Source organism: Carcharhinus amblyrhynchos, chromosome 29, assembly GCF_965287045.1.
Source record: "Carcharhinus amblyrhynchos chromosome 29, sCarAmb.v2.hapA, whole genome shotgun sequence".
Taxonomy (NCBI): Eukaryota; Metazoa; Chordata; class Chondrichthyes; order Carcharhiniformes; family Carcharhinidae; genus Carcharhinus; species Carcharhinus amblyrhynchos.
In genome coordinates, this window is record NC_137352.1 from 24,507,780 (window position 1) to 24,535,048 (window position 27,269).

A 27,269-nucleotide genomic window follows, 5' to 3' on the forward strand; every position below is an offset into this window, starting at 1 on the left:
CGAAAAGGCAGTACTGTCTCTTTTTAATAAACAAATTGACAAATAAAGGAAACAGAACTTCAATAGCTTTCATCAAAGGAAGTAATCCTCGTGGTCAAAGGTAAACAAGCCTGGGTTCATAGGTCAGGGAGGGATTTTTTTTTAAATCGCTTTTTCTTCACCTACTTAACCGCTAATGTAAGCCAAAGTGCACTCCATCCAATTGTAATATGGAATATAATTATTCTTGAGCAACTGAAAGGATATTTTGTCCTTGCAAATTATCCTATTTGGAGGACGTGGGAATGGAATGGACGAACAATGGGGTATAATGAAGATTTTAATGATTACTTACATGATGAAAATGGAAGAAGATAAAAAGCAGAATGCGCCCAGGCCCCATGAGATTGACAGGACAGACAGAAATGGAACAAAATAATTGGTTAGTTGAACAGCAACAAACACACCACCTGGGGTACCACTTTCTGCACTGACAGGGTATCATTACCATGAATTTCAATCAGATACTTTTGGAACTAGAAATAGCTGTAATGTAGCCAAGTTCACTGAAGTAGCTCCTCTGTTCTGATTCCGTTTTCTTGTTCTGAATCAAATGGGTTTCCTTGTTGTCCAAAGGCTGGGTACACACGGTGGTGTGAGACAGCACAATGTTGCACCAGCTTGTAATGCCTTGCAACTACACCCCTGGTCTCAGCTATAAAGCAGTGGCAGATAGATCTCCCATTGAGGGAGGACATTAAATAAAAACAAAAGTCAGGCCATCCTAATGTATTTCCAGCAGCTATTTTTTTTCCCTGCATCTCTGACAAAGGTTTGAAGTGGGGAATTAGTTCCTCTAATGAACACATGTTAGAGTGAAGGTTAAATAAAATAAAATGGCACAAGTAATAAAGGTGAGATTGTGATGCTCAATATTAATGTATGGAAGTGTAATGTGTTCATATGAAAGTCTTCTATGTGGTGTTTCTTATTTTAAGTTACTTATTGGGCCAAATTTCTGACTGGATGTGCAGAGGTATATTTTGATGTGCAAATGACCGCACTTGAATTTCTTTTGGGGTAAGTGGATTTTCCTCTGCATTTCTGACCCAGCGCCAGTTTCCTGTGGCCTATCTGATACAGCTTGCGTGCAAAGGCACACACATCCACATTGAGATTGGGTCGTCCACTCGAAATGGTGACCAAAATTTCCTCCAGCAGATCATTTTCAGGCTTTGGAAGCACATTAAAACATATCAGGTTTGAGAGTTTTTTATATTAAAAAAACCCAGAAAACTTGCTGAGAAGTCTGGAGCATTTTGAAAGGCAAGTGTAAAGTCTGTTCATATCTTTTAATGACACTGTTTAGTGCTGTGTTGCTGTTGTGCTTCTAATAGAATGGTTCATCAAAGGGTTCGAACTTTTACAGGTAGGTTGATCCTTACATTGACCAGTTTTGCATATTTGTTCTCATGCTTTACAGTGCTTTTCCAGTGAAGACAGCATTATAATGCAGTGAAACATGTCACCACATGTCCTGTCTGTCTGTGCTGTCACCTGTTCTGCTTTGATTTCAATAGATCTGGTCGATGAGAACAAAGCCTTGAAAGAAATGTACACTGGAATGTCTAACTCCCTTACATTTCATTGACAAAGATGCTGCTTTGAAATGGAAATGACCCGAGGCAGTGCTGGAGCAGACTCTGTGGGGAACTCTTTTGGAGGGAGAAGGGTGGTTCCCATTACGTGGTGGTGTTGGGAGGACAGCCCCAAGGACTTTGAAGAGGTGCAGGGACTTGGCAGTGACAGGGGAACAGCCATTGAGGGGGGAAACTTGAAAGCATGGGGGTGGGGAACTTGTAGGCATGGGGGAGGGAGCAGTGAAGGAGGGCAGCTGGCATTGAGGCAGGGGAGGGCCAGCAATCCTGTCATGGTGGTTGCTGGGTGTTATTGAGGGGAAGAGGGGGATGCCTGTGTCATGGGTGGAGAAGAGCCCGCAATGACTGTACTGTGAGGAATAGGGGGAAGTAGGGACGGGACCTCCCAAAACCTTTCTAGTGGGGTGGGGTGAATGCTGGCGGGGGAGGTTTCAACTCTCTGCTGATCGGGTCACCCTTTAAAGTCGGTTTAACACTTAAACCACACCTCGGTTTTTTTTTTGTCAGCATTTCAGAAAATCTGGTCTGAAAACTCTGCTATGCGTCTGAAGAGATTGTTTGTTGCCTTCGAAAGCACAGCCCTTGCCGTGGGTTTCCCAGAGGAGTAGGGTGGCTTCAATGGGAACGGGAATGGGACCAGAAGATCCTGCCACCAACGAACGGCACACCATCTCCCACTGCCGAGAAACACGCTGAGGGAAGGCCGGAGAGTCTTCCCTGTAGAAGCGGGCAAGAGGGTTTTACAGGAGTTCCCAGTGCTTTTTTTCGAAGTTTTATTTCACCCCAAGTACTGCAAACCCGATCAAATGCAGTTGCTTCTACAAAGGGAGTGAGGGCGAAATGCTAACTTGTGCCTTTTCCTCACAATCAAATTGCGGATAAAACAAAAGTCAGAATACATCTTTTGCTTGGATCAAGAAGAACTGTACTTTTTTCAAAATGTTCTCAGCAATTCAACAATCTATATTTGTCCTGAGGAGCATTTAATACAAAAAATAAACGCGGCTTTGGTTAATGGTGTTCTGCAGTCTTTTGCTACACACGTGGGTAGTCTGGTCCGCTTCCTTCAATATGGTTTCCTTCTTTGGCCAGCTTGATGCCTCGACCTGATGCCACAGTGGTCAGAAGTTTGTGTCATTGGAGTAACAATACCTTTCTGTTTAAAAATGTATCCATCGGAATTTGTGGGCGGCACAGTAGCACAATGGTTAGCACTGCTGCCTCACAGCTCCAGGGACCTGGGTTCGATTCCCAGCTCCGGTCACTATCTGTGCGGAGTTTGCACATTCTCCTCGAGTCCACGTGGGTTTCCTCCGAGCGCTCAGGTTTCCTCCCACAGTCGAAAGATGTGCAGGTTAGGTTGATTGGCCTTGCTAAAATTGTCCCTTAGTGTCCAGGGATGCGTAGGTTAGAGGGATTAGTAGGTAAAATATGTAGGGATGTGGGGATAGGGCCTGGGTGGGATTGTGGTTCTGCACTGTAAGGTTCTATGGTTCTAATTTAGAACTCGGGCTCAAAAGCAATGCCATTATATCCTACTCAAAATTTGAAAAAGACATCAGGCACGATCTTACCGACCATTTGCCTCATGCTCCCGCTGCAGTGAGGTCTGAGAATTTGGCAGCCAGCCAGCTCTCCGACTGCAGCGGAATGGGAAAATCCCACTGGTATGAATGGCCGTAACATTCCGGCCTTCAGCTCTTTGTTGGATCATCTTGAGTGCTCCCTCTCATCAATCCCTTAAGTTTTTACTTTGTATCTTTGGAAAGTTAACGTAAAAAATTGGAATAGCAATCTAAAATGTGAAAAATAATCACATCTGCTTCAATGGCAAGCAATGATTTTTGACAGATAAGGCAATAAATACGTTAATCTCACTCAATTTGATTCCAACTGTTTAATTTGTGCATATTTCCTGCCCTCCAAACTCAACACGGGTGGCATGGTGGTGAGATGGTTAGCAATTCTGCCTCACAGTGCCAGGGACCCAGGTTCAATTCCCGGCTTGGGTCACTGTCTGTGTGGAGTTTGCACATTCTCCCCATGACTGCGTGGGTTTCCTCCAGGTGTTCCGGTTTCCTCTCACAGTCCAAAGATAAAGTTTAAAGTTTACTTATTTGTGCCTCAAATAGGCTTGCATTGACACTGCAATGAAGTTACTGCGAAAATTTTCGGGTTAGGTGAATTGGCTGTGCTAAACTGCCTCGTAGTGTCGGGGGACTGGCTAGGTTTAATTCCTTGGGTTTATGGTGATAGGGCCTGGGTGAGATTGTGGTTGGTGGAGACTTGATGGACCGAATGGTCTCCTTCTGCACCATAGGATCCTATGTCTTCCAACACTCTGAGTTACAAATGCACAAAAAATGGAAAATAATGGCCCAAGTTCTCCGATGTCACACGTGCCCAAGTTCTCGGATGTCACATGTGCTGTAATGGGACTGGAGAATCCCAGCCATGGGCAAGGTCAGGGAATTCCAGGCAATGAAGATTTTGTTTTTATTTACAGGGTTCCGATTTAAAACAGGATTAATTTAGAAGTTTCTCCCACTCTATTGCTCAAAAAAATCACTGTTGTTGTAAATAAAAATTTATAACACAGGAAAAACATTAGGTCATAAAGTGTAACATGATTAATATGTAATAAATAAAGATTTAGCAACAACTTTTAGTGGTTTGCATTTAGTACCAATCTCTGAGATTATTTAACACGAATTGTATCAATTTCTCATTGGGCTATTCATGTGTTTTTTAACTGATTTGTGTCCTGCTGTTAACTAAATAATTTTTTGTATAGCCGGGGGTAATAATGTGTCTTTGATAAGCATTAAGTGCAAGATACAGTTGACATATAAAGTGAAGCATTATTGATTTTGGATATAGTTTTCTTCCTCAACAGCACGTTGAACTGACATCTGAAACATAATTTCTGCTTCTCCTTTCCCACAAAGCTAAACTCCCAGGAGGAGCAAGCATTAAATGGAGAGGAATTTGCTCGAAGGTGATGAAGTGGGAGATGCAGTTTCAGTGAAATGAGCTTGCTGTGAAATGAGGTCACTTTACTGGTTGTTTCCGACTTCATCCAAACCAATATACTGAGATCCTAAACCCTACTTCACAGAGAATAAAATATTGCTCAATCTATTCTGAAAGGAGATATTCAGTTTAAGATCTTGGCTTTTATTTGTTTCTTCTTCCCTGCCTGTCTAATATGCCTTTAAAGCTCTGGATTGACAGACTGGTCATAGCATCGTAGAATTCCTACAGTGCAAAGGAGGCCATTCGGCCATCAAGTCTGCAGCGACCCTTCAAAGAGCATCCCACTCAGTCTTACCTCCTCCACTCCATTCCCACAACCCAAACACGCCCACCATAGCTAATCCCACCTAACCTATGCACTAGGGGGCAATTTACCCTGGCCAATCCACCTCACGCTCACTTCTTTGGATTAAGTTTACAAGCACACATTTATTTCCAACTTGCACTGACGTTAAACTTGCAGAGTAACCTTGCAGCAAGGGGCAATCTGACTTTTCAAACAATGTATCCTTTCATGGAGTGTGAATGCCACTGGCTCGGCCAACATTTGTTGTTGCCCATCACCAACTGACCTTGCAAAAGTGATTGTAAGCCACCTTCTTAAACCGCTGAAGGTTGGAGATACATAGACCTCTGTGAGGTGGGGGTTGTGGTGAGGGGCTGGCAACGGCGGCGGTATCATACTCTGCTCACTTGAGTTTAACACTAATCCAAATGTGCCAAGTATCCAGTCCTCCTGCTAGACTGCTCAGAAGTTTGAATTTCTGGAGAACAAAGATTTATCTATCCCACAGAATCCCTACAGTGCAGAAGGAAGCCATTTGGTCCATTGGGTCTGCACTGACACCTATCCAACCCAGACTCTCCCCTGACACTAAGGGTCAATTTATATAGCTATATATAAATCAGAGCAGTCTGCGAATCTGCTAAAAATGGTAACGAAATATTACAAAGTGAATGCTCCTGTATTGCCTGCCACGCAAATCGTAGCAGGCGGGGGGGTAGGGGGAGCAGGGGGAAGGGATTGGGCAGGAGAGCTTACTACGCAGAAGTCCATTGACCTCAGGTGGGATCCTCCGTTTTGGGGCGAGCACGGCCGCAGAATCCCACCCTACACATCTGAACGATGAGGTTAATGCTTTCCTCCTTTGGCCCAGAGAAGAACTGAAATTGAACCTTTTTATGGTGGATGCGCTTGCATCAATTTTATAGAACCAGGAATGATCTGAGATATAATACACTCCACTATGGGCGAACAGATGTTTGAACTGAAACAGTTGGCGTTAAGTTTATTTATTAGTGTCACAAGCAGGCTTACATTAACACTGCAATGAAGTTACTGTGAAAATCCTCTAGTTGCCACACTCTGGTACCTGTTCGGGTACACTGGGGGAGTTACTACCTCAGCTGCTCCATCATTATCAGTAGTGGGCAATATGCGGACCAGGGCCACATACAGTCCATCTGAATTCTGACTGCGACCAATGAAACATTTTGTTGACAGTTGCCCGTGCACAGGGTTGCCATATTCTGCTGATTTCCGTAGTTTGTTTTCTACCAGTACGACTGAAGTGATACCCAGGGGCAAGCAAAGGTGCATGTCGATTGCTCGTAACATCGACTGTGACAGCTGTGCACTCCCTCCGCATCCAAAGCGTAAATGTTTCTTTTGATTTTGCCATTTTAAGTTGAAAATAGTTCTGTTGAGATATGAATGGTTTAAGCATTTTCTATAAACTTATTATGAAATATCTGGCATGTCTTAAATGTATTGACTCTTATTCATGAGTTCATGGTTAGTGAACAAGTTTGATTTCAATCTTGTGGCCCACTGAGATGAAGTTGGGGGGGGGGGGGGGGGGCACTCATGCGGCCCACTCAATAGCTTCAGTTGCCCATCACTGATTAATAGTCTATGGAATATAATGGCCTTGACTTTATCGAGACGTCATGCCAAGGAAATCAAAGATGGATAACATAGAATGTAATGGACAAATATTATGGAGTTTTGCTTGCTGTATCTTCGGGAGCTAGTGAAAGATTTGCAGAACCTTTCTCCAGAACATTGAAAGAATTGGATAGAATTCATGATAAGTGAGATTGCACCTGGTCTGCAAATGGAAAGAGCCAAAAGTAATACTTTCTTTCAATCAAATATCCTTTCGTGAAATTTGGAAGGTACTCAGGACAAAAACAGCATCTTTTGGATGCACTCCTTTCCTCTCAAGGTTAGATTGTTTACAATATCTTATGCTTTATTTAACAAGTATGTTTGCTGCTTTTTATTTGTGAGCAGAAGGCAAAGTTTCCCCTGATTGAAATTACATTGTTACCAGAGACCCTGGAACTTGTTGGTTATCTTGAACTGATGATAATTCAGATCCCTTCTTTATAAATGATCAACGTGCCAATTTATCCTTCATAATTAAGAATAAAGAACAAAGAAAACTACTGCACAGGAACAGGCCCTTCAGCCTACACTGACAATGCTGCCCATCTGAACTAAACCCCTTACCCTTCCGGGGACCTTATCCCTCTATTCCCATCCAAATTTTTTTTCAAAACTAGGAATTAATTGGTTGTAAATTGACATAGGAACATAGGAATTGGGAGCACAAGTCGTCAAATTCAGCTCTTCGAGTCTGCTCTGCCAATCAATAAAATCATGGCTGATCTCTCCCAGGTCTCAAATCCGCTTCCCACCTGTTCCCCTTTATCTCACTTTTAAAATTAAAAATACATCTATTTCCTTCTTGAAACCATTCAACGATTCAGTCTCCACCACGCTATGGGGCAGCGAGTTCCACAAATTTGCCACCCTCTGCAGGTAGCTGCTCCTCATCCCAGCTTTAAATCTACTGCTTCTCAACCTCTCCCTGCGACCTCTTGCTCTAGATTATCCAATAAGAGGAAACATTTGGTCTACGTTTACACTATCAATCCCTTTAAAAATTTTACATACCTAACTAAGCTTTGGTAAAACAAACAAAACAATCCTTTAAATCCAGCTACAGATCAACCATTCCATTTTGCTGGTCTTGATGTCCCTGTTTAATGAATTGCTTTGCAGTATAATAAAACCGCGTGATATTTAACTGATAATAGTGGTTGGCAGACAAGAGGTTACCTGACTTGTCCAACAATAAAGGATGAAAAGCGAGAAAATAATTTATTGAATCACATTGCATGATTTTAGACATCAATTCAGGAAGCCGCAGAGATGGGAAGCCATTAAATTTGGTTTCAGTATCCAGCTATTGTTCAAAGTGACAGTTTTTTTTTGTGAAGATTATTCCACTCCTCTTGTTGCAATTAGTAAGAGGTCATTCTCGAGCTGTTGACAAACTGCAATTTGTTGTTGATTCTTTGCTTCAAGGCAACACTTAAATAAAACCGTTTCAGTTCTGATTGAATGAACCCCATGACAGTGCTGAAAGAGGCCCCCCCCCGCCCTCCCTCATGCAGTAGAGAAAAGAAGGAGATGCAGCCACAGAAATGACAGTGCTCTTTACTGACCTTGAATCTGGGTCGAGCTCGTAGGCTCACTTACTTCTATAATCGGAGGAAATGGTGAAGGGGAAAGCGGGAAGGAAAAGAAATGCAAAAAAATACAGTTTACATATCCTTACAATCATGGCACTAAGCAGTAAAAGTGAGGCCAGTGACAACACACATGCAATCAAATGAACCTGAAACAGAATGACGGTTACAGTTTGTTCATGGTGGTGCACTGTGGGGTTGAACTGGGAAGAAGTCACCATGGTTCTAAGCAGCAGCAAAGGGTTAAAGAATATTAATTCAATAAATATCACCGCGCATCTCCCTGGCAAAGTACTCGTTTCTGTCAGTGGTACTAGAACACCACTGAGTGAGGCCCTGCTCAGATTCCTCTTTTGTTATTCAAGCAGGGCATCACTGACCTGGCCAGCCATTTGTTGGTTTTTCCTGGGTCATTTAAGAGTCAACCATTTTGCTGTGGAGATGGAGTCACGTATAGGCCAGATTTTTTCCCCTACTGGGTGGGTTTCTACAACGATGGTTTCACGGTCATCATCAGACTTTTAATCCCACATTTTTGACTGAACTCAAATTTCATCATCTGATCTGGTGGGATTTGAACCTGGGTCCCCAGAGCATTATCCTCATTCTCTGGAAAAACAGTCCAGCGACAATATTGTAATAACGCCACCTTCCCCTCAACTGCTTCACAAATGATTTGTGGATTGATAGTGCATCTTTTGAGAAGAGCTGCGTTTTCCCTGTGCTGACTGCAGATTTAAATGTAATCCCTTAAAAAGCACAGAGGCAGTTTTTACTCCATTTTCTTTTGTCGCTGTAAAGGAGGGAGACACAGTTGGGGGGAAAAAAAATGTTAGGAGCCTGCAAACAATTCCTGCAATACCTCAGTCCCTGAAAAAATGCAAAATGTAGTAAATTATTCTGTGCACATCTAAACAAAGCCAGCATTATCAAGATTAAAGTGTAAACTTCCGTGCAAAGAGGAAGACAAAAGCCAAGTTATCTGTGAATATTTTGAAAGTTGGTGGTGAAGCCACTGGTTAAACCTCCATTGTAAGGTCAACTCAATATTCTGAATACAAAAAGCATCAACTGGGGTGGCACACTGGTTAGCACTGCTGCCTCACAGCATCAGGGGCCTAGGTTCAATTCCGGTCTTGGGTCACTGTCGGCATGGAGTTTGTACTTTCACACCATGTCTGCGTGGGTTTCCTCCACGTGCTCTAATTTCCTCCCACAGTCTAAAGATGTGCGGGTTAGGTTTATTGGCCATGCTAAATTGACTCGCGTGTAAGGGGGATTTGCAAGGCAAATGTGTGGGGTTTTGGGTTTAGGCCTGGGTGGGATTTTGGTCAGTGCAGACTCGATGGGCCGAATGGCCTCCTTCTGTACTGCAGGGATTCTATTCTATGATAACCAACAAACAAAGAGGGTTATTTACGGGCCAGAGTTTTCTGTTTTCTTCTTGCTGTTTCTGTATAAATACCCTGCAGCATATGGAGATCATTGCCAAGCAAACTGTTTCTGTAAAATCTGTCAGTTATTCTCACATCAAGCTGAAGCTTGTAATATATTAAATATATCAGTGCTGCTTGGGGTTCTTCATTACATTTCATTAGGAGGCCAGTAGGGGGTTTTTCTTCCAGATTGCAGCCATGATGCCTCTTCCAGCAAATTCTAGTGTTATATTAGTGTGGTGTCAGTCTGTCTGAATGGTACCTTGTTACCAGATTCCCTTCTGGATTGCATATCAAACCTGTTGTCCAGGTTTTTTTGTTGCGTGAGGACAGCACGAGGTTACTATTTTTCCCATTCACTTTCCACCTTCATAACTCCTAGGACAGCCACAGATGGAGGTCAACATTCCCGATCCCCAGATCAGCAGCATTGTGGTTCTGGGATGTTGGTGGGGTTGGGGGGCTGTTGAGAGAAACATCCTCACTGCTGTTCCATGCACTGGGTTGATGTCACTATGGCTTGCTGGTGGGAAGCAAAGGATGGTGATCGAGGGTTGTTTTTCAGACTGGAGGCCCATGACCAGTGGTGTGTTGTAGGGATTGGTGCTGTTGTTTGTCACTTATACAAATTATTTGAATGAGAATATGGTAAGCAGGGTCAGTTATTTTGCGGATGACACCAAACTTGGTGGTGTAGTGGACACTGGAGAAGGTTATCTGAGATTACAATGTGATCTTGAACAACTGGGCCAATGAGCCCAGGAATGGCAGATAGAGTTTAATTCAGATGAATGCAAAGTGTTGCTTTTTGGAAAGACAAACCAGGGCAGGACTTACACAGTCACTGTTGGGGCCCTGGGAATGTAGTTAAATAGAGAGATCTAGGGCTGCAGGTACATAGTGCCTTGAAAGTGGTGTCACAGGTTGACAGGGTGGGGAAGATGATGTTTGGCACACTTGCTTTCATCAGTTACAACATCAAGTATAGGAGTTGGAACACTATGTTACAACTGTACAAGATATTGGCAAGGCCACATTTGGAGTATTGCATACATTTCTGGTTGCCCTGCTATAGGAAGGATGCTATTAAACTGGAAAAGGTGTAAAAAAGATTTTCAAGGAGGTGACCAGGACTGGAACGTTTGAATTATCAGGAGAGGCTGGGACTTCTTTCTCTGGAGTGTTGGAGGATGAGGGGGTGACTTTATAGAGGTTTACAAAATCATGAGGGCCTTGGTAAGGTGAATGAATGACTAAAGTCTTTTCCCCAGGCTAGATGAGTCCAAAACTTAAGGGCAAAGGTTTAGGGTTGGGGGGGCGAAGATTTAACTGGAGGGGCAACTTCTTCACACACAGGGTGATGGAATGAGCTGCCAGAGGTGGTGTTAGAGGCAGGTTATTTAAAAGACATTTGGACAGATACGTGGATGGGAAAGGTTGAGAGGGATATGGGCCAAACACAGGCAAATGGCACTAGTTCAGTTCAGAAAACCTGGTCGGCATGGTTAAGTTAGGCTGAAGGCCTGTTTCCTTGCTGTATATCTCTATGACTCTAGGGGTGGGACTTTACAGCCTTGCTCATCCGAAACCATAAAATCCAACCCGAGGTCAATGGACCTTCCCACTGTCCGTCCCTCGCTCGCTCCGATTCCTATGGTGAACGAGATGGTAAAATTCAGGCTTACTACTGTATAACAGACTTGTAAACAATAAGAAAGGAAGGAATGAACACAGTTCTCTGCGATTGCTTCATTGTGACAGCTAGGGTGAGGTAGGGGGATAACCATACTCAGACAGTAGTGACTCTAAAGTAACAATACTGGACATAAAGGCATCTGGAGACCAGTGAAGACCAATTTCCTATTGTTTGTCACTAGACTGTTTAGATCCAGGCATATGATGCTGGTGGTGCAGCATCTAAAGAGGCTGGCGGTAAGTGAAGGGAAACGAGCTCCCGATTCTTTTGGTTCTTCTGCAGGCAGCAGTGGTTATCCCAGTCGGGGGAGGAAATTAATGGATCAGGAGAGGGGAGTGGTGGCTGGATGTGGGGGGGGTGTCCAAGGCCAGCAGAAGGCTCAAAACGAAGCCAGTACGAGTAGCGATTCTGCAGCAATCAAAAAAACATTGGCTCTCTCTCTCCCCCCCCGGCTCTGTACAAGCGGGCTGAGACAACAAAGTAAATAACCTAAAATTCGCTTGATGAAGAGGGTGAGCTCCCTGCAGAGATGTGAAAAATGTTGGCACATCACTGACAATGTTGGATTGAGGCCCAAGGCCCAATTTAGGGTCACCTCAGCTTTCTTGTGAGCTGTCCCCAGCATACTCTCTTTCATTCTCGTTCTATGCTCTTAAAAAACTGTACTTTAGCTCTTTTAAACTCTTCAACACTACATTCCGCACCCTATCCTTTGCTTCTCCACTACGTACTCTAGGATGATGCGATACCGTTTCTAACAGCTCACAAGAAACAATATTTTTCCACTGTATTCCAATACATGTGATAATAATAAATCAATGGGGACATACAGCTAGGGCATTGTTGATTTTGGACCCAGGTGAATTTCTACCCGTAGGTCTTACACACTTACTCATGTCCGTGCCCTGTAAAATCTCAGTAAGAAGTCTCAGAACACCAGGTTAAAAGTCTAACAGCTTTATTTGGAATCACAAGCTTTTGAAGCGCTGCTTCTTCATCAGGTGAGTGTTGGACCTGTTGGACTTTAACCTGATGTTGAGAGACTTCCTACTGCGCCCACCCCAATCTAACGCCGGCACCTCCACATGGTGGCTGTAAAATCTCAACCACTGTGGCTGATTTTTTTTCCCTTTCATCATAAGGATAAGATCGCTCTCTTTCTTCACAAAGATACCATCCCGCCATGCGCTGGAACTTTTGTTTAAAGAGAAATAATTTATTTTTATGCCTCTGGTGCCATAAAACACCTGTATCATTTCGTTACGCTATCGTGGGATTAAAAAACACAATGGCCTAGATACTCTGGAGCGATTTGTGTTTGGGAACAAATGAAAGCATTGCAATCATTTTCATGAAGACATTATCCTTCTTTTTCTGAGTCAGATGAACAACAAAATACAAATCAGCATTTTGTCTCTAAGTGTGTTGTAATCATTAATTCATGTGTTTGACTTCCACTGGTTTCTAAGGGTGCCTTGATGGATCCCTTTCACTTGAATGGAAATAACACTTTTGATGAGTATTATTCCTCAGGGTTCCCCAGCAGTTCAAGCTTTCAGCAGTTCAGAATCCCGACCAGAAGGTTGCTAGTGCTTGCACGGGGCCTGTTTGACATTCACTTACCTTGGCTGAGCAATCGCTGACATTAGACAGGGAACCAGGAAATAGCAACGTGTTGTGTTGGGAGCGAGATTGAAACAAGTCACGGAAAAGTGATATCACTATTTACCCAATTTCCTAGCAACAATCGCTGCAAACTCTGGATGTGGTTACCTTGCTGTCAAGACTGACAGAGCTGCAAAGGGAACCACATCCGCAGAGAGGAAATTTAACATGAAAGCAAGACAGGGTCCTTGCTGGAAATCAGAAAACGTTAGAAATGCAGGTCTGGCAGCATCTGCGGGGAGCGAATTAGTGCCTCAGGTTGACGCACTTGCGTTAGAATTGGAATGACATCAACCTGAAAGGTTTTCTCTGATGCTGCCAGGTCTGATGAACATCGGCCCGGTGGCACAGTGGTTAGCACTGCTGCCTTACAGTGCCAGGGACCTGGGTTTGATTCCCAGTTTGAGTCACTTGCCTGTGTGGCGTTTGCACGCTCTCGGCCTGTCCACCAGGTACTCAGGTTTCCTCCCGCAGTCCAAAGGTGTGCGGGTTATATTTAATTGGCCATGCTGAATTGCCCCTAGTTTCAGGGGGATTACGGGGGAAAATACGTAGGGTTACGGGGATAGGGTGGGATTGTTGTCGATGCAGACTCGATGGGCCAAATGGCCGCCTCCTGTACTTCAGGGATTTTTTGATATCCAGCATTTTCTGTTTTTTCAAGATTTTATGAAATGGTCAAGGTTTATTCATTCATTTTTATGGAATGTATGTCGCTGGCTGGGCCAGCATCTATTGCTCAACCCTAACTCTGTTTCACAAGGCATTTGAGAGTCAACTACATTGCTGCGGTTCTGGAGTCACATGTAGGCCAAACCAGGACACTAAAGGACATTAGTGACCAGGTGTGTTTTTAATGACAATTGTTTCATGCTCATCAGCAGATTCTTAATTCCAGATTTTTTTACTGAATTCAAATTTTACCATCTACCATGGCGAGATTCGAACCCAGATCCCTGGAGCATTACTGTAGGTCTCTGGATTGTTCATCCAGTGATAATTCTGCTGCGCCACTGCCTCCCTATGCATCATAGTTCTCTGCCACAAAGTGTTAAGAAGGATGTTTGTGAGTGTAATGCCCCAAGCCAGATAGAAAAAAACAAAAAAAACTGGGAAATAAGCACACTGTTCTGAATTGATCTTGCGTACCTTAAAATATAACACCAGTAAAAACTGGGAAAGAAGGATACTGATCAGAATATTTGTGTTCCATTGGGATGTTTTTGATCTTGGTTAGAATAACAGTGAGAAGCAAGTTGAGGCTGAGGCTCCAACCCAGATGGGAATAGAAAACAAAACTGGATGATTCAAACTTGGCTTCTCACCATTTCTGTATTTGGCAGACGTAAACAACCAAATGACAGGTAGAGGCCTGGGAGCTGGTTGATTCTACATTCATTTAAATGGGAAGAGGACCATATAAAAGAACCTAAGGTTGGGATTGGTGTCCCTAGATGAAACGTTCCCCTGATGGAATCATTAAGTTTCTCCAACTTTTGGTTCGGTGGATTGGTCCAAAGATCACACAATCATAGAATCATACGGCACAGAAGAGGCCCTTCAGCCCATTGAGTCTGCACCAACACATTAGAAACACCTGAACCCCCACCTAATCCCATCTGCTAGCACTTGGCCCATAGCCCTGAATGTCAAGACCATGCCAAGTGCTAATTCAGACACATTTTAAAAGATGTGAGGCAACCCGTCTCCAGCAGCCTCCCAGGCAGTGCAAGCCAGACCATCACCACCCTCTGGGTGAAATAGGTTCTCTTCACATCCCCCCTAAACCTCCTGCCCTTCATCTTGAACCTATGTCCCCCCCTCGTGACTGACCCTTCAACTAAGGGGAACAGTTGCTCCTTATCCACTCTGTCCATGTTATTCATAATCTCGTACACCTTGATCAGGTCACCCCCCAGTCTTCTCTGCTCCAACGAAAACAATCCATGCCCTTGCAGATGTCAGGTTAGGTAAATTGGCCATGCTAAATTGCCCCTTAGCTTCGATGGACCATCCACAGTGAATGTTTCCAGTGACAGGGATAGGGTGGGGTAGAGGGCATGGGTAAAGTGCTCTGTCAGAGAGTTGGTGCAGACTCAATGGGCTGAATAGACTCCTTGTGCACTGTAGGATTCTACAGTTAAGCCATGCAACCAGGAAACTCCCAGGATCAATCGACTTCCATGTTGAATTCACTAATATAAACTTTGTACATGTTAGATGCACCACCTCAAACTTTGGCACCCAGGGTCAGCAATGGTTTTTTTTTAAACAGTATGTAATGAGCCCTGTTGTAAGAATTTAAAGATTTTGTTTGGTTTGTGTGTGGGAGAGAACATCGAATGACTCAATCAGTAAACAGCCTCTGCAGTGATTTATCATGTGGACAGTCACCACAAGCCCCATACTTCAATTATGCTCTTGTGACCAGCACTCATCTACTTCAATTCTGGTCACCACACTACCAGAAGGATGTGGAGGCTTTGGAAAGGGTACATAAACGATTTACCAGCATGTTGCCTGGCATGGAGGGCATTAGCTCTGAGGAGAGATTGGAGAAACTTGGTTCGTTCTGACTGGAACAATGGAGGTTGAGGGGCAACCTGATAGAAGTCTGCAAGGTTATGAAGGGCAATGGACAGAGTGGATAGTCAGAGCTTTTTTCCCATGATGGGAGAGTCAATTAATTACTAGGGGGCATAAGGTTAAGGTGTGAGGGGCAAGAGTTGGATGAGACAAGTTTTTTTTACACTGAGGGTGGTAGGTGCCTGGTACAGATACATTTTAAAAGATGTGAGGCAACCCATCTACATCACCCTCCCAGGCAGCGCATACCAGACCATCACCACTGTACAAAACTCTGGTGCAGCCACGCTTGGAGTATTGCGTACAGTTCTAGTAGCTGCATTATAAGAAGCTTGTGGAGGCATGGGAAAGGGTGCACAGGAGATTTACCAGGATGTTGCCTGGTATGGTGGGAAAGTCTTATGAGGAAAGGCTGGGGACATGAGGCTGTTTTCGTTAGAGGGAAGGTCAAGAGGTGACTTAATAGAGGCATACAAAATGATCCGAGGATTAGATAGGGTGGATAGCGAGAACCTTTTCTCTCGGATGGTGGTGGCTAGCATGAGGGGACATAGCTTTAAATTGAGGGCTGATAGATATAGGACTGATGTCAGAGGTAGGTTCTTTACTCAGAGGGTGGTAAGGGCATGGAATGCCCTGTCTGCAATAGTAGTGGAGTCACCAACATTAAGGGCATTTAAATGGTCATTGAATACATAGGGAATAGTACATTGGAATAGTGTAAATTAGATGGGCTTTAGATTGGTTTCACAGGTCGGCGCAACGTTGGGGGCCAAAAGGCCTGTACTGCGCTGTAATGTTCTATGTTCTACTGAACTCGCTGCTGGGGGAGGTAGTGAAAGCAGATACAATAGTGATTTTTAAGGGGCGTCTGGTCAAATACATGAATAGGATGGGAATAGAGGGATATGGTCCCTGAAAGGATAGGGGGTTTTAGTTCAGAGGGGCAGCATGGTCGGTGCAGGCTTGGAGGGCCAAAGGGCCTGTTCCTTGCTATCATTTTCTTTGTTTTTTATTCTTCAGGAGGGGAGGAATTCGTCAGGTAGAATGAAACATGGAATGGGAATAGTTAAAGCAAGTGATTTCAGTGGCATTTTTGGGGTGGGTGGAGCAAGTGTTATAGATCATAGAATCCCTACAGTTCAGACAAGGCCATTCGGCCCATCGAGTCTGCACTGACTCTGACAGAGAAACTTAACCAGGAGCTCACCCCTTACCCTATCCCCATAATCTCTCACATTTCCCATAGCTAATCCCCCTAATCTATACATTTTGGGACATGAAGGGTCAATTTCAGCATGGCCAATCCACCTAGCTATGTCTTTGGGCTGTGGGAGGAAAGGGGAGTACCCAGTGGAAATCCCCGGGGAGAATGTGCAGATTCCACACAGAGGGTCACCCAAGGCCCAAATCGAACCCATGCCCCTGGCGCTGTGAGGAAGCAGTGCTAACCACTGTGCTAGCATGCCACTCTGTGTTTTTGCCAGCTGCTGAAATGAAGATAGGGGCAGATAGAACATAGAACATAGAACATTACAGCGCGGAACAGGCCCTTCGGCCCACAATGTTGCGCCGACCAGTCTTATTTTTTAAAAAAAAACATTGACCCACTAATCTAAACCAATCCCTTTTCGTCCATAAACCTATCCACCAATCTCTTAAACGCCCCCAAACTAGGCGCATTTACAACTGCAGCAGGCAGGGCATTCCAGTCCCTCACCACCCTCTGGGTAAAGAACCTGCCCCTGACATCCGTCCTATAACTACCCCCCCTTAATTTAAAGCCATGCCCCCTCGTGCTAGCTTTCTCCATCCGAGGAAACAGGCTACCACCATCCACCCTATCTAAACCTCTAATCATCTTATATGTTTCCTGGTATGGTGCCTGGTATGGTGGGAAGATGATGTTCCCCATCCAGTATTTGAAACACTGCTTGCTTCTTAATAAGCACCACAGCATGACAGAAAAATGGAGATCCAAAGAGCTTAATGCAATGGGATATTTTTACCGGCACGATTTCTAGCAATTAAGGGAAAACGTTTTGGAGGCGAGAACACGCAAGGAGAGCTAGAAACAGAGAGGGAGGCTGAAAAATTGAAGAAAAATGTTGACCAATTTTGTGCCTGTGTCACGCTGCGCTTGAATTGAAGTTATGTCCGTAAATCCACAACCTGAGGTCCTGATGAGAACAGCTGCCTGCTCAGGTTGGAGAACCGATACGTTTATCCAGTAGGGGAAAATAAGCGAAGGAAGACAGTGCAGGCAAAGGTAAAGGTAATTTCTTCTGTTGACCCTCTACTTCCATCAGGTGAAACAAGTGGTCTTGAAAAAAACAAAACAGCTGCTAGGTGGAAGGGATTGTTCTCCTGGGGAGGCAAGCAATTAAAAGGAACAGCTTTGGAGAATCGAAGCTGTTCCTCGAAGAATCAGCCAACAGGCTGACATACTTGCTGTGCTACAGCATCTGTTATGACCTTCTCGGCAGAGCTATTTTTGAGGAACGATACAGATAAAATTCCACAGTAAAGATGAAACGGGAGTCTAGGGCGACACTGAATATCAACGAGTCAGGAAACATTGCCTGTTTAGGTTTTAAAACTTGATTTTGCTCAGAGGTTCCTTGGATATTTTCAGCAAATTCACGTTTTAATTGGTGCCCAAGATTACTGTTGACAGTTGACAACATTAATTCTGAACACACTGAGCCTTGGTTCCTCAGTCACTGCAGGATACTGAAGCAAGATTTTGTTCCTGATAATGATGAAGCCCACAATACATCTCATCACTTTTGCCACCTGCCAGGAACATGAGGTTGTTTCCACCACTCTCGCTGTTTAAATATCAGATTTAAATCACAAACATTCTCAATGTCTGCTCCCCCCCGTCCCACCCCAGTCGCCAGATTCTCAGAATCGCTGCAGCCCATTTTTGCATTGAACTCCTCATGGCAACAATTTGAAATCTAAATAATCACAAATATGTTTCCACATTTTCCAAAAAGGACCTCAAGTGCTTAGCTGCAAAGAAGTTGTGTTTTTCATTTTACTGTGCCATTTTCACAAGTGGCAAGGTGGCACTGTGGTGAGCACTGCTGCCTCACAGCGCCGGGGACACGGGTTCAAATCTAGCCTCGGGTCACTCTGCCTGTGTGGAGTTTGCACTTTCTCCCCATGTCTGCTTAGGTTTCCTCTGAGTGCTCCGGTTTCCTCATACAGTCCAAAGATATGCGGGCTAAGTGAATTGGCCGTGCTAAATTATCCCTTAGTGTCGGGAGACCAGTTTAGGGTAAATGCATGGGATTATGGGGACAGGACCTGGGTAGGATTGTGGTCGGTGCAGATCGATGGATCAAATGACCTCCTGCTGCACTCTGGGGTTCTGTAAATCCCCGAACAGGTGCCGCAGTGTGATTGGGGGATTTTCATAGTAACTTCATTGCAGTGTTAACGTAAGTCTACTTGTGATACTAATAAATAAACTTTAAACTTTCAGAAGTGTCAGCCATTCCATGTTACGGTCAGTCCTGCAATATTTGAAATCCTGTCATGTGCACTCAATATTATAATGTATACTTGATCCAGTCGACTACTTTGTCTCATTTAAAACACAGGAAAACGCGTGGAGTCCAAGTACTGTGAAATCACCGATGGTTACACTGCACGAAAACCGTGCTGCATCAATGGACAACTTGCAACATAACTACTTTTCAATAACTTCCATAAAACCAGTCATTTTGATTTTCAAAACCCCACTGTGCTAATAAATTGGCATGGAGTGCAAATGAACTCATTCTGTGTGAAATAGGATTAAATGGCTAATGTGTTTCCCAGCAACACACCTAGCAACATGGAATTCTTCCAATGAAATTTCCCTGCTAATACAATTTCGGTTATTAAAGAGCTCGGAGATTTCAAAGGAAAGCATAAGAAAAGACAAAAATTAATGAGTAATTGGAGCATGTAACCCAGCTTTCATAATCATTGCACGTCCACCATTCAAGGCATTTGTGCTTCTGATAATCAGAACACTATCTTTGTGCATTAGTAGAACCAACATAATTGATATCAATACAGTCAGGGTGAAGTAAATCTATATCGTCCTGAAGATTTGTCAATCTATCATGGAAAAATATAAGTCTTGGGAAGCCAACAGCGTTCAAGAAAATGCCTAGATATATTACAGTTTGCTAGGATTAGTATGCAGTGCGCGAGCAGTATACTGAGGGGTAACATTGTGTTCGAGGCCAAAAATCCAGTTCATGCTGAGGAGAGATCTGCAAGGAGAGGGGGCTATGCAATCTGGGGAGTATTATGCAAAGGGGAGCCGTAGGGGGTTTATTAGGAGACTCATTGGGACTGTCCTGATGCCCCGATGCCGGTGACCCATATTGGTATGAGAGGAGAACATGCCATCGATGACGGGGGGTGGTGCCAGAGGGATGGCGGAGTGGGAAAAGGTGTCCCAGCTCCCTGAGAGATTGGGGTGTTCTGTGCGATGGCGTCTCAAACACTCTGAAGCTGGCATCACCGGTGTGCTTCTGCACTGCCCACCTGCCAGTGCAAATCTCCAATCTGTCAGAAAAACTGTGAGAGAGTGGGAAGACTGCTGAACTCACCCAAAAAACCGGTGTGGAACACTCCCGCAGAATTTTTTTGGGAATATTGGAAGACATCATTATTTGAATGGGTGTAAACTGAAAGAGGCGGTATTTTGCGAGACCTTGGTATCCTTTGCAACAGTCGCTGAAAGTAAGCGCGCAGGTACAGCAGGCAGTAAAGAAAGCAAATGGTATGTTGGTCTTCATAGTAAGAGGATTTGAATATAGGGATAGAGATGTTTTGCTGCAATTGTATAGGGAGTTGGTGAGGCCCCACCTGGAGTACTGTGTGCGGTTTTGGTGTCTTTATCTGAGGAAGAATGCCCTTGCTATAGCGGGAGTACAGTGAAGGTTTCCCAGACAGATTCCTGGGATGGCAGGTCTGTTATATGCAGAGAGTCTAAATTGGTTAGGATTATATTCACTGGAGCTTAGAAGAGTGAGGTGTGATCTTATAGAAACTTAAAAAATTTTTTATAGGGTTAGATATGGTAGATTCAGAAAGAATGTTCCAATGGTGGGAGTCCTGAACTGGAGGTCATAATTTGTGGATAAGGGGTAAACCTTTTAGAATTGAGGTGGGGAAAAACTTCTTCATCTCGAAGGTGGTGAATGTGTGGAGTTCACTACTACAGAAAGTAGATGAGGCCAAAATATTGTGTGATTTCAAGAAGAAATTAGGTATAGCTCTTGGGACTAAAGAGATCAAGGGATGTGAGGGAAGGTGGGATCAGGATATTGAGTTCGATGATCAGCCTTAATCAAAATGAATGGTGAAGTAGGCTCAAAGCGCCAAGTTTCTGCTTCTAGCTTATATTGCGTCTGTGGTCTTTACTACAAAGAACATTTTAAGTAAGGATAAAACTTATTAACCGAATGTGGAACTTTATTCAGGGGATTCAACTGTTCATTTGCATTCAGCCATTATTCTTAAATTTAAAAAAAAATTCAACATTAAATTGTTTTTAAACTGAGAATACAGATAACATCAACCTGCAATAGTCTGGTCCATTGCTGTACTGACTGCTGCACAATTTTGGCAGCAATAACAGAATGTGTGCAGGTTGAGAAATAGATCCACATTAGCTCATTTGCAGATGCCATGCTTTTCACTCAGCTGACAAAAATATCAGCAATGCTGAATTTTAAAGTGAGATGTTCCCGTTTCCAGACTGTCTCAACAATTTTCAGTCCTCGTCCCCTGAGAGTACTGAATGTAATAAGGTGATGTTTCCCTGCCCACTGACTGTCTCTCACTCAGGTCTTGAAGAGCCCTAACAGCCAATGTGAACAGATAAACAGCTGAGGATGAATTTGTCTTCAGCCAACATCCCCACTTAGGCACTTTCACCAGGGTTTCTGGCTAATGATCAGGACATTGAATCCTGACAGACGTTTTCCTCCCTATTACTAGAGCATTAAGGCCAACAGTTTATAAGTTCTTGAAAACTGACATCAGCTATCTCAGTACCAATGGGAAATTGAATCTACGATCTCTTTTGTCTTTACAGGTCAGCAAGGCACTGGGTATAATTGCTCGGCTGTACAAGTTCTGGGATGTAACTCATTTCTGGGGAAACGAGAATCCTATTCAGGGACATCACGGCCACCAAAGCTTAAATGGCATAATTCTACCAATTCTGCACATTGAGAACTGGCAATGCGAAGACAGCTCTTAACTAGAACTCAAGTGTCGATAGAGTTCTCGTAATGATGCTATAATGAACCAGATGGCCAGGACTGAGGTTTTCCTCCTCCACTGTGACTGCTAAAGATTTTCTTTACTAGCACTTCCCTGAGGGGAAAGAAAACAGTAAAACGGGGTAATAAGAATACTCGTATGAATATGGAACACCAGTAAAACAGGGAAATCAGAACACTGTCCAAATATGAGGCCAAATTTATTTTTCCCACAAGGTTGCTGTGTCTGCTAAATGTGGGGGAAATATCAGGACTAATTAGGATTTGTTTAAAACCAGGAGTTCCTGATATAAACAAGCAGGTCACATGATGCTAATCAAGTTGGTTGGGAACTGCAGTCCATTGTATCCTGTTGGTTTCATCCATGCATCATCTTTTAACAATAAGTGTAACAGACATTGTGTATTGTAAGTGTGGGAGTCTGATCATTGACAATGCTCCTGGTAGATTCTGTTTAATTTCACACCTTTCCAGGCCAATAATTATTTTGTTTTATTCTTTCATGCGAGGTGGGCAGAGTTGACAAGGCCAACGTTTGGTGCCCATTCCAAACTGTCCTTGGACCGAGTGCCTTACTTGGCCATTTCAATCAAGAGTCAAAAACATTGCTGTGTGTCTGGAGTCAGGGCAACTCAGTGGCTCAGTAAGTTAGCACTGCTGCCTCACAGTGCCAGGGACCCAGGTTCAATTCCGGCCTTGGGTGACTGTCTGTGTGGAGTTGCACGTTTGCCCCGTGTCTGCATGTTTCCTCTACGTGCTGCGATTCCCTCTCTCATATGCAGATTAGGTGGATTGGCCATTCTCAATTGCCCCTTGGTGTTCCAAGATGTGTGGGTGAGGGTGATTAGTAAGGTGAAAAAGTGGGGTGATGGGGATGGGGCCTGGGCTAAGATGCTCTATCAGGGAGTCAGTGCAGACTCGATGGGCCTCCTTTCTTAACTGTAGGGACTCTATGATTTTATGATATGAAGACCAGACCAGGTAAGGATGGCAGATTTCCTTCCCTAAAGGCATTAGTAATAGGTTTTTACAACAATCCATCGTAATTTTCGGAATGGGAAATACTCGCTGTTGGAGGGGGCTCTTCAGGCATTGACATCAAGAAACATTGGCTGCAATTTTCAGTTCTTCATTCCGGATTTTTTAATTCCAGCTTTTTTGTTGATTGAATTTTAAATTCCACGAGCTGACATGGTGGGGTTTGAACCCTTCACCCCACAGCATTACCGCAGACTAACCCTGTGGCATTACCACCATGCCACCACATTCACTTTCTAGATCCATTGGTAAAGGTGCATGAAGTTGTGGAGACTCCACAAAAAGCCAGCCTTGCTGTAGGAAATGTGAAAATCCTCACATCCATCACGCAGATGGAGAGACAAAACTAATGACAAAGTCTCCATTTTCAAGTTGCATTTGTTGAAGATTAAAATTTTGAAAGTGCAGGTTCTCGGAAAGCAACACTGGAAGGTTTGACGCCAGAGGGAACTCTTGTGAATGTCAGACTTCTGCAGAACAGTGCACACAGTAATTATCAGTTGCTACTTGGCTATTGTAATATGTGAAAAGAATAGATACATCCTGCTTCAAGTCCATACATCTGTGTGTCTCCTGTTCATATATTTGTAGGAAATTTAAGAAAGTTTGTCTAATGAGCTTCAATTAATACGGCACATAGCCTTGCTGCTAAAGGAATACCGGGTCTGTACATTGTTCGGCAATTTGTTCAGACAGAAGCTCACAACCATGGCAATAATTCATTGTGGACTCCTGCTGGTTAGCACTCGAGTAGTTAACCTCTTCCACCTCAAATGTTCATCTCAAAATGAAGCCAATAAAAATTTCTGACAAAATCATAGCATCCCTACAGTGCAGAAGGAGGCCATTTGGCCCACTGAGTTTGCACCAACCACAATCCCACCAGAGCCTATCTCCATTAACCTACACATTTACCCTGATGATTCCCCTGACACTAAGGGTCAATTTAGCATGGCCAATCCACGTAATCTGCACATCTTTGGACTGTGGGAGGAAACCAGATCACCTGGAGGAAACCCATACAGACACGGGAGAGGCGGGGGGACACGCAAATACTACACAGTGGCCCAAGCCAGGAATTGAACCCAGGTCCCTGGCACTGTGAGGCAGCAGTGCTAATCACTATGCCACCGTAGCAAAATCACACAGAATATTTGAAATAGACTGACTAATTTTGCTGCAAATGTTTCACTTTGGGTCTGCTTTAGCTGGCGGGCCTTCCCCTGAATTTTAACGTACAGATGGAAAGATAGGGTAGTGTCCACAACTCCATGGACCTTTAACAATGACAGGCAGAACACGGATCTGGAAGGTGGAGATGGTGGCATGGTGGTAATGTCACAGGGTTAGCCTGGGCTAATGCTGTGGGGACAACGGTTCAAATCCCACCATTCCCCACTCATGGATTTTAAAATTCAATTAACAAAGATCCAGACTTTAAAACCGTACTAGCAATCAGAAAACCATTAAATTATGCCGTAAAATCCTATTAGGTTTCTCAGGTGTGACGTCAAGGAAATCTTCCATCCTTACCTGGTCTCACCTGTGTGTGACTGCAGACCTACAGCACTGTGGTTGATTCTCGACTGCCCTTTACTGTAGCCTAGTAAATCATTGGGTTCAATTAGACCACTATGAAGTCTAAAAAAACTGAGCAGAGGGCCTGGTATTGACTAAGGCACAATAAGAGAGGACAATGGGTAAACCAAGCCCTGCTGACTCTTCATGGTCCTCCTTAACTAACATATGAAGGCTTGTGCCAATATTGGGGAGCTGTCCCACAGACTAGACTAGACTAGACAAGACACAGCCTGACATGGTCACACTCACCAAATCATACCTGACAGACAGTGCAAAGCAGTGCAAATGGTTCATACAATTTTTGTTTAACCCTTGTTTCTAAAAATCTGCTTCAATGCTCTTTCAAAAAGCTGACCTTCCTTTGTGGTTTCCTTGTCCTTAACTTACAACTTTCTCCAGTTTCTCCCTAGCATGCCCCCAGCCACCTGCCCCACCCCTATATGCTCTCTTGGAGCAGGCAGGTAAGTGGAACTGAACCACTATCAGATCAGCCATGATCTTACTAAATGGCAGGGCAGGCTTGAGGGACTCGATGGCCTATTCCTGCTCCCATTTCTTATGTTCTGAACTCACCGTACCCAAGAGACTCACCTTACCTCCTCTCCATCCTATTTCCACTAGACTTGACTTCCGTCATTCCACCTTAGCTGATAATGTTGAAAGCTCTCTCTTGTAGTCTTACCCGAGCGTTCGGTTTACTCACAACAGCACTCTCCTCAAAAAAAAACCCCTTGATCCTTCTGTCCTCCACTGTCTCTTTAATCATTAGATTGTTTGGAAGAGATCCAGTAATGGGGGAGTAGAGATTTCCCCCAATTAAATATTGGGAAGACTGAGAATTTTTCGGTGGTGCTTGCCCAAGTTCCGTTGCACTGAAAGCATCCCTCTTTCTGGCAATTGTCCAAAGGCTGAATCAGACCATTTGTTACTTTGGTGTCACATTTGACCCAGAGTTAAGCTCACGTACTCTCACCATAGTGAAGATTGCCTATTTCCAGCTCTGTAACAATGCACAACTCCTCCCTACCTCAGCTCATCCATTGTTTAAAACTTACAGGAAGACAATAGCCTAGTGGTATTATTGCTAGACTATTAATCCTGAAACTCAGCTAATGTTCTGGGAACCCCAGTTTGTATCCTGCCACAGCGGATGGTGGAATTTGAATTCAATAAAAAAAGCAACAAAAAATATCTGGAATTAAGAATCTTCTGATAAACATAAAACATTGTAAATTAATGGAAAAACCCATCTGGTTCTCTCATGTCCTTTAGGGAAGGAAATGTGCCATCTTTATCTAGTCTGGCCTAGATGTGACTCTGGAGCCACAGCAATGTGGTTGACTCTCAAGTGCCCTCTGAACAAGAGCAACGAGGGATGGACAACAAATGTTGGCCAGCCAGCGATGCCCATGTCCCACAAATTAATAAAACAAAACCTCGTCCAAACATGTGATACTTCCAGACTTGGCTACACCAAAGTATTCCTGGTTGGGCTCTCTCATTTTACACAGCAAGAGTCATCAAATACTATGTGGCCTGTGTCTTTACTCACACACTGTCTTCTTCACCCAATCTCATTGGATCTCCTGATTAAGTAATGCATCAATCTTAATATCCTGATTGTTCTTCTCAAATCAATGCATAGGTTGTCCCCTCTCTATATTGGGTATCTCCTTCAGCCCTACAGCTTTCCAAGGTACAAGTTCTCAACCAATTCTGACCTGTGGAATGTCCAGTTTTAATTAATCCAAAACTGATGATTGTGCCTTCAGTTACTGAGGCCTTAAACTCTGGAATTCCTTTCATAAACCTCAACGTCTCCTTTTAAGTTGCTCCTGAAAGCTTATCTTTTTTCTAATGAGGTTTTTGGACAGCTTCCCTAACATTTCCTCATATTTCCTTGAGCAGACATCACAGGAAATGGCTTGATCTTCCCAAAATTTAATTGGAAAAAATTTCAGTTCATCCAGTGCCAGATGCCAGATAGCAATCTGATGATTTAAGAGACGCTGAAGAACAGAAGGATCAAGAGATTTTTTTTTGAGGAGAGGGGGGTAATGACAGCAATGTCAAATTTTGTTTGATAACACTCTAGAAAAGCATATTTTACCATGTGAAAGGGAAGATTCTGTAAGTTGAAACTGAAGGAGGTAAAAGGAGAACAAAGGAAAGATAGACTGCCCACAGAATCCTACTGGGTAGTGAGTGGCCCTAAGATGGAGCATGGCAGGAGGAGAACATGCACAAAATCTGCAAATTATGGGACAGAGTCCTACCAGCAGAGTCCTGGGACAGAAGAGAGTGGAGTCAGATACCACAGGATCCTGACAGTACAGAAAAAGGCCATTTGGCCCATTCAGCCTGCATCGACCCTCTGAAAGAGCATCTGACTCAGACCCGCTCAGCTCCTCCCCCCATTCTTATCGAAGCTAATCTCCCTAACCCACACATCCTATGACACGAAGAGGCAACTTAGCATGGCCAATGAGCTTAACCCACACATCTTTGGAGGAAACCAGAGCATCCAGAGGAAACTCATGCAGACATGGGGAGAATGTGCAAACTCCACATAGACAGTGACCTGAGATCGGAATTGAACTCGGATCCCTGGCGCTGTGAGGCGGCAGTGCTAACCACTGTGCCAGTGTGCTGACCATCGCGGAACATACGGGACAGTTCATCACCCTGATTGGATTGGGTGTGGAGAAATGGGTGCTTGCGTGGGGGGAGTTGAAAAGAAAGTAAGATGAAATAA

At 43.9% G+C, this 27,269-nt stretch overlaps 1 protein-coding gene across 11 annotated transcripts in view; it reads right to left on the reverse strand.

Annotated features, from left to right (window-relative positions):
• LOC145359914 (opioid-binding protein/cell adhesion molecule-like) overlaps positions 1-27,269 on the reverse strand; it is a 1,043,301-nt gene that overhangs the window by 28,439 nt on the left and 987,593 nt on the right. For 5 of the 11 annotated variants that reach the window (XM_080214777.1, XM_080214773.1, XM_080214772.1 and 2 more), the window contains exon 8: positions 8,190-8,225. The exons of 4 other annotated variants lie outside the window; for them this stretch is intronic. In XM_080214777.1, coding sequence (XP_080070903.1) covers positions 8,190-8,225 — 36 coding nt within the window. The remainder of the gene's footprint in view (positions 1-8,189; positions 8,226-27,269) is intronic. 2 more of the 11 variants (XM_080214776.1, XM_080214770.1) reach the window with 1 other exon arrangement.